Here is an 8400-nt window from a genome sequence, read left to right on the forward strand (position 1 = left end):
GTTTGTTTTTCCTGTCTCCCTCCATGTGGATCACGGTTAGTTCTTGTGTTGTTGTTTCCTTGTGCTACGTTTCGATTCATGCCATGTTTTGTTCATCAGCTTTTAAATAAAGCTTGCTTTTGTTTCTAGACCTTTTTACCTTTTTTTTGTATAGTCTGCTTTTGTTTCCTACCTTTTCCCGAATCCTGACAGGGATACATTTCAACATTATTCAATTTACAATGTCAGATGAGTCAGAGTTTTCCTTGTACAATAGCCTACTTATTCCAAAGTCAAACACGACACTAGCTTTTGTTTTCAACGTCAAAACAAATGATGTATTTGTGTTATTGGGTGAGTAATGTTGATATAAGAGTATAGACAGAGAGCAGACAGAGAAGTGTTTTAGATAAGACAGTCCTTCCTTCTCACTTTGGGCCTGATGGGCAGAACCCTGGGCGGTTTCAGCAGAGGTTTCAAAACCTCCCTCTACTTGCAGTTTAAATCCGAAGGGAAAACCTCTGAGGTGTCACTGTCCTGTGTGAAGGAGCACAGACGCAGCGATGGAGTTCCTCTCCGTGTTTGTCTCCTCGGTTTTAATCTGTGTCATCAGTGCTGCTGGGATCGCTCATGATGGAATACACTGGACATACACAGGTATTTGTATTGGTAGACATTTCAAATCCTTTATCATGATGTTTTATTTATCAAATCAACTTTTACTCCTAATTTAAACACCACATGTAACGTAAGTGCATGTGAGAGATATGATGATCAAATGCGTATTTGTTTTGGTTAAACATTATATTATGCTATTTTTTATTATTTAACATTCACGCGAGGCACTTGTCAGTTTGTTTACAGTCGCGCACTGCATTGGCTAAATGCTTTGGATACGCACTGAGTCAATATTTGGCGTCAACTTTACAGCGCGAGAGTACGAAATAACTTGGAGTGAATACTTTTGGGATAGGCACATGAACTGCCACAGTATCCAGTCGAACAAGTCGTGTGGTTGTCAATACCACCTACATGTGAACGGGATTAATATTGACAAAGACTGTATTTTAAAATATGGTGACGGTTTCTTCTTGATTTTATTTGCCACAGAGGGAGCTTTGGACCAGATGCACTGGCCAACCAAGTACCCATCATGTGGTGGGAAGAAGCAGTCCCCCATAGACATCCAGAGGCGCAGCGTGAGGCACAACCCAGACATGTTGCAGCTGGAGCTGAACGGATATGATGCTCAGAGTGGAAATTTCCTCATGTCCAACAACGGGCACTCTGGTAAGAAAGTCCAGCATTAACCAACTCACATTTAAAGGACTAAACCGCTGTTTTCATTCTGTTGTTATTGAACTATGAGCCAATATGAGACTGCAGTCTGCAGATCATTTCAAACGTTTACTTTCCAGTGAGTAATTCATTTAGTTAATTTCTTTATGGTGTAAAACCCATTTAGCACATACTTAACACTTTACCTCAAATATAGAAGTGTGTGGTACATTATTTCAGTCCTTATGCTCATTGTAGTCGATTACAGAATTTAAACAAGTCTTCAGAAATTAATAGAATCCAACTGCTGGAAGATCCGAAATACTAGCAGGGATCAACAGTTTTTGTATGCTTGCTCTGGTGTGCTTTGTATAGTAAAATGTGATGTTTCCATCAGTTCAAATTGACCTGCCTCCAACCATGATGATCACCAAGGGCCTTCCAGGAAAGTACACAGCTGTCCAGATGCACCTGCACTGGGGCGGCTGGGACCTGGAGGCCAGCGGAGCGGAGCACACTATAGACGGCATCCGTTACATGGCGGAGGTAAGCTTTATGAAAAAAAGAGTGTTCTGCTTGATAAACAAAGGCAGAGTACCAGATACTGGCCTTTAAAGTCTTTAACACACAATGCATGCATCCTCCTCACAAAGCCGGCAATTAATCAAAAAGTAGTTTCTAATTATAGGCCTACTATGTATACTTCACTGTTTAAGTAAACATAAAACCTTCAACTATGCATGGAAACTGTATTTACACAGGAGATTATTACACTGCCTATGTTAGGAAAATATCACTCGACACCAGGTTGAGAATCAATAATCAGGTACTAATTTTTTCTTGCAAGAAGGAGCAGAGTTAAATCACATACAAATGATATGGTTTAACTCACACACATGGGGTATGTTTCTCAACGGAGCAGGAAAAAACATCAGGCTCATAACAACAAAGTCGTAAATCGAGGTGGCGCTAATATCAGCCACGGGTGTCGGAAAAGCGTTGGGTCATCTGCGATGGGTCATCTGTGACGTCTTCTGGACTTCCTTCACGCCTCATAGAAATTAGATATGTAGGAGACAACAAGTATGTGTCTGTCTATCATAAAGAGGCAGCTGCAAGGTCGTACACAATCACACATGATATCAGTGCATTAAAACAAACCCAAAGAGGAGATAACAGTAATTTCTCAAACAGCCTAAAACAAATGTTTTACAAGTATTTAATGCCAATGTTGCGTCAACAATATTATTATTTGAACTTCCATTATTCAATTCAATCTTTATTTCAGACTCAGGGTCCATATCAAATATAAAAAGACAATACACACATCAATAAATAAATTATGTCAGCCTTTTAGTAACCTTCAAGTAGAAATGTTCAGTTGCAAAGCAGTTCATCGGGTATGTTTTGGCACCTAAACTGTTTTACACTTTACCTTGTCTTTCAGCTCCATGTTGTTCATTATAATTCTGACAAGTACAAGAGCTTTACTGAAGCCAGAGATAAGACAGACGGGCTGGCAGTACTCGCCTTTTTCTATGATGTAAGTAACTCACACATTTTTTTGTTCCCTTTCCTTTATGCTATGCTTTATCTTTTGTCAAAGGTCTACAGATGCCTGCAGTATTTCGGATTTAAAAAAGCTCTGTCATAGTTTTCATTTTTTAAAATTTGTAATGAATGAATGAACAAACAACAAATGCCTCTTGATGTTTATGACACTTTGTTTCAGTCATCCTGCTGAGTTAAAGGCTATATTGAGTGTTAATTTACAAGCCGACATATTGAAAGTTTTATTTATATATGTCGGCATGAGCTTGTTTCCAGAGGAATGCTCTGGATCGCAGACAGCCAGTGGCTCTCAGCTGCGAGAGGTCATCGCTGCAGTAACACCAGGGCTGGCATCTATCATGATGGCAGCTCAGAGTGGCTGAGCTAGTAGTTAGGGTTAGTGCTATTTGGACAAAGTCATTTAGAAAAAAATGATTCACTGACGTGGGGGTTAAAAGAAGGACAACGCTTAATTATACTCACTCAAAATAAGTCATATTGGGCAACCAAAACAGCAGTCAGATGATCAGATTGGATGTTTTCTGAAGGTAGAAAATATGTGAACGATAAAACTATCAACTTCAAAATATTCATTACTGTTTACAGACCCACATCCTGGTTCAGCTTTGACTTTTTGTATCCTATATTTAACTTAAGCCTTTTGTTTAAGAGAATAACCAAGCCTCCTTTCATTCTTTACACGCTCACCATATTGTTTTGAGTGAACATCTAAGTTTGAGCTTTGATTTTACCTTCAGGACGGGCATTTTGAGAACACGTACTACAGTGATTTCATCTCCAATCTGGACAATATCAAATATACAGGTGAGTGACTGCACACTTAATTGAATCGACCTTAAGTGTTTGAGTCTAATGGGATTGTAATGTGCTGCTGACAGGTCAGTCCATGAACATATCAGGCATCGATGTGCGCTCCATGCTGCCCGAGAACCTCAACCATTTCTTTAGATACGAGGGCTCCCTCACCACGCCACCCTGCTACGAGAGCATCCTCTGGACTGTGTTTGATACTCCCATAACTCTGTCACATAACCAGGTACAGCGGATAGAAAGGGCTTCATTACTAAATTTGAACAAAAAGTCACCAATAAAAGGAAATGCTCTGTGTTGTGTTGTTTAAGCTAATTGTTCTTCTTTGTGTATTCAGATCAGAAAACTGGAGCACACCCTGATGGACATCCACAACCAGACCCTGTGGAATGACTACCGCATGGCCCAGCCTCTCAACAGCCGAGTGGTGGAGTCTTCTTTCCTGCCACGCCTCGGGAAAGGAAGTATGTTGTTTATGACGGCAAAGTGATAAATCAAGAGAGCAATATCATTTATGTCTCAGAAAAAATGTGGGCACGACTAAGGCCTGAGTCTAATCTTTATCTTCCTTATTCTCCTTTTGTTTCTTCAGCATTTTGTCGGCAAGACGAGATTGAATCCAGGCTGCTGAAGATCGAGGGTCTGATCACGTCCCTTGGAAAGCATATTCATACAAGTGAGTCACAAAGACTGATAGAGTTGGCTAGATGTGAAATAAAAGTGCCCATATTTACTTTATTTCTTACTTATTCCTTTTTAAGGTGGACATCACAACCCTTCTAGGCCTACTAGATTAGGTGAGTCCTTGTTTTCAGTCTGATTGAATTTGAGATCTAAATGTGTTTGTAGCTGTGGATGGTTAAAGGGGGCACTTTTTCATTGCTTGTGCACATTTGGGTATCTGGAGTGACTACTCTGCAAAATAGGGCAACAAAGTCAGTGTTTTGTGGACTGACCCAAATTCAAGTGCAGGTTTTTAAAAGACACCACCCCCTACCTCTCCATCCACAACCTTTGCAAAGTATAAGGAGCATAATATATCCTCTTTAAAAGGTAGATGTTTATTTCACATTTTTCTCAACTGCCAGTCTGATTGTAGTTGTTTCTGTTTTTCCCCAGAAACTCGAGCTCTGTTTCCTCTGGTGTTACACTTTCAGGAGAAAAATTCTGGCAGTTATGCTTTGGCTCGCCTCGGCCATCCCATGGAGCTCGACTCCTTCACAGTCTGCATGCACGTGCGGCCTCAGCTCGAGGGAGTCCACACAGTCATCTCCTACTCCAGCAACGGCAACGACAACGAGCTGACCATCTCCATCGTTGAGGACAGGGATTCGAGAGAAGTAGGCCTCTGGATTGGCAACGAGTTTGTCAACCTGCCACACAACTTCAAGTCACACAAATGGGCCAACTACTGCATCACCTGGTCCTCCCTCACCGGGGGAGCAGAGCTGTGGATCAATGGCATGGTGGGGGAGCAGCGGTACCTAAAGAACGGTTACACAATCAGCCCTGACGGTGTGTTCATCGTGGGCAAAGACCAGGACGGATTACTGGGCATCTCCAACGCAGACGCCTTTGTGGGTAAGATGACAGACATCAACGTGTGGGACTATGTGCTGACCACGGCAGATATCCGAGACCAACTGTCATGTGAGACAAACGGCACCGTGATGGGAAATGTGTTCAGCTGGGGATCCACCGAGCTCAGTCTGTTTGGAGGCGTGCAGCTGGACAGTCAGTACAGATGCTGAAGAGCTCCTCTTCGCTTTAAAGTTCTACAAAAAAAACAAAATATAAGTGCTGATAGGGGAATAAAGTGTCTATGTACTGAAGGTTAAAATGTCTTTCAGGGAACTGTAAGTCAATATTTAATGCAAACTGCATCTTATAACTTTGGCCATGCATTGTATTCATATGTTTGCATCTTCAATAAAGGCTTAAAAGTGACTCGCTGGTTTGTTTAATGACTCAGGTTCACATACACATCTTTTTTAAAAGGCTGCATGTTATCAAGTTCTACTATATTTTTAGTAATTGAATTGCACAAGGATCTTAGTATAACTTGTAGCATTGATGAATTACTTATAATAAAAGGAAAAAGAACAGGTATATTGCAATGCATGATTCATTCCAAAAACCTTGAAAAAACTTCAAATCAATCACACCTAAGGTAAGAATAACAAAACATATAGGATAATAGATTACATTACATGTTACTTGTTAGATGCTTTTATCCAAAGCGACTTGCATATATTTAGTACTGTGGACAATCCCCACAGGAGCAATTTGGGGTGAAGTGTCTTGCCCAGGGACACAACGACATGCTGACTGCGGTGGGACTCGAATTTGCTATCCCCTGATTCGAAGTCCATCATACTTTTCACTGAGCCACAGCCTCCCTCAAGGCTCTGGTAGATGGAAGGCACTCGCGTTATGTGAGTGCACCCTATCTATTCAATATAGCCTACTTGCCTGTTTTTATATTTAGAATACAATCTGCCTCTTCCTTCAGAGCCCCTCCTCCAACACACACAAACGCGCACATGACCAATGAGGGCACGAGATAAGTTTGTGAACAGATGGAAGGCTGACAGGCAGGTAGGCCATCCAGTTATTTTAGCCGGGCCGGCTCAAATGATTGGTCGTGCTTTTTACAGCGCTACGGCTTCCACAGATGAAATTTTTTTATGTATTTATTGCTATCGGGATGTTAAGAGCATTCCATGGAATATAACAAAACGTGTTTCTGAAATAAATTACATAACCCACCTTTAACATCAATATAAGTTAGTTGTAATAATATATATATAACATTATTACTCCACTGTAAAACATCCTATTGTTAAAAATACGATTGCTCAACATAAAGGATACTTTATTTTATTCAGGGGTTTTCTGCATGGCCACCAGGAATGCATAATAGTGGCTGTAAAACAGAGGGTGGAGGTTGTAAATAAACCTTTTTGCCTCTTCATCATCTTTCATCTTGTTTGTCCTTGTTAAGATCTGAATTTTCTGTGAAAAAAATGTATAAGCCACAACAGCATTGGAAAAACTATAAACAAAGAGATTATGTAAAGATCCCTTGTGAAATAGAAAAAATGCTAAATTAAGACGTATCCATTCGAATCCTCCCCAGGGTGTAGACTTCCTCTCCCGTGAATGGTCTCATTTATCTTCAGAATGCCGTGACCTTTGCTGCATTCTCCAGACTTTCTTTACCCTCTGTCAGAGGCAGATCCCCATCGCCTAGTTTGATCTCCACTTTGTTCCTCTTGGCAAACATTTGGCAGTTCTCCAGGAATGTCTTGTTCTTTGTCTCTGGGACCACAAGCCAGATGTAGATCAGCGTGACCAGGCAGATGAAGGCAAAAATGATAAAGCTGTATGAGCCCAGACCACTCTGGAGGAAGAGAAAGAGAGAGGAAATGTGATCAGTGTGTCCACACGATGAAACGTCGTGAATATTTTAGACAAAAACAGTTGGTTGGACATAAACAGCATCCAAGGTGCGGTAAAGTGCGCCTTGCACGCTCATTTGGTTGGACTGCACTTTCTCTGGTTTCTGTTTTTCGAACAAATCCTCCACTGTTTGCATTGTGGTTTGCAGATGAAGTCTTGTGGTGAAACATGAGACATGCATAATGGTGGTGTTTATCTCTTAAGATTACACAACTCAGTTTATTGGAAAACACACAATGACAATTGAAAGTTACCTGAAATAAGAGTGACTAATGCTACTTCTGATAGCAGAGCATCACACTTAGTAATAGTTACATATTTGACTATGATTCGCTTGTGAACTTGTTCAGACAAAATACTTGTATATCTCTGTGTTGCACTGCTATTAAAGGAGACCGCAGAAACATTTCTTCTTGTTAAACCCAGAGCCTGTTTTTCAGGTTTCAGGCTCGAAAATGACATTCCCAGAACAAATGACCATATCTTCCCTTCTAAAAGGGTTAAATGAATAATCTTTTTTCTCAAAGTAATGATAAACCTGTTAGTTGGATGTAGAAAAGAATCAATATAGATGTTTTTTATTTTAAAGAAAATTCAGATTGAACATGTTAAAAAACTGTAAATTATAGTGTCTGTCCAAAACATATGTTGTACTTATAGTGAAAACTAACCTTGGATGATGGGTTATGAAGTATTATTTGAATTATTTGAAGTATTAAAGTAACATGTTATGGCAGGAAAGTTCAATCTGGTATATTCATTTTAATGTCACCTTATATAGAATGTGTGTTAAACTTGTGATTTCTGCATTGAGTGACTTTTGCCTAGCAGATACCAAGAAGAGGCCCCTAGGGTCTCTCTGTTAATTATCAATAGTCCTTGCAATTAACAGGGGAATTCCCAGATACATTTTCAGATATAAAGCAGTTAAAGCCTTGTAGAATTCATGATTTATCTCCTACAGACCCCAAAAGAGGCCTTGAGACTTGGGTCACCCAGCAGTAAACGAGATAAACGTCCTTTTGAGCTTATCAATAAAATGTATTCATTCTTAGTAAGTTGACTTCAAGGTGAAAGGAAGTTCACAGAAGCCATTAAGCGACAAGAACAATTAACTTCTGTTAAAGATAGATGATAGGATGTTTGTCTGTGTTGAAGATGTTTAGGGGGAATGAGTATGTGTCCTGTCAAAGAGTCCTCTGTCATGACTCCGAATCATTGATTTGGGGACTGCCTAAGGGCAGAGGGACAGAAACACACACACACGCGCACAGAAGAAACAGATGGAATCAACAACTG

At 40.3% G+C, this 8400-nt stretch overlaps 1 protein-coding gene across 1 annotated transcript; it reads left to right on the forward strand.

Moving 5' to 3' along the window:
• On the forward strand, positions 1-5586 carry ca6 (carbonic anhydrase VI). Its single transcript, XM_010794728.1, has 11 exons — positions 1-35; positions 479-636; positions 1090-1269; positions 1655-1803; positions 2705-2800; positions 3567-3633; positions 3708-3865; positions 3977-4103; positions 4232-4315; positions 4401-4436; positions 4759-5586. The coding sequence occupies exons 2-11, from the start codon at positions 543-545 to the stop codon at positions 5388-5390; spliced, it is 1623 nt and encodes a 540-aa protein (XP_010793030.1). The 5' UTR covers positions 1-35; positions 479-542; the 3' UTR covers positions 5391-5586.
• Positions 5587-8400: the final 2814 nt, after the last annotated feature.

This window comes from Notothenia coriiceps, unplaced genomic scaffold (genome assembly GCF_000735185.1).
Source record: "Notothenia coriiceps isolate Sejong01 unplaced genomic scaffold, NC01 NC01_scaffold00037246, whole genome shotgun sequence".
Classification (NCBI taxonomy): Eukaryota; Metazoa; Chordata; class Actinopteri; order Perciformes; family Nototheniidae; genus Notothenia; species Notothenia coriiceps.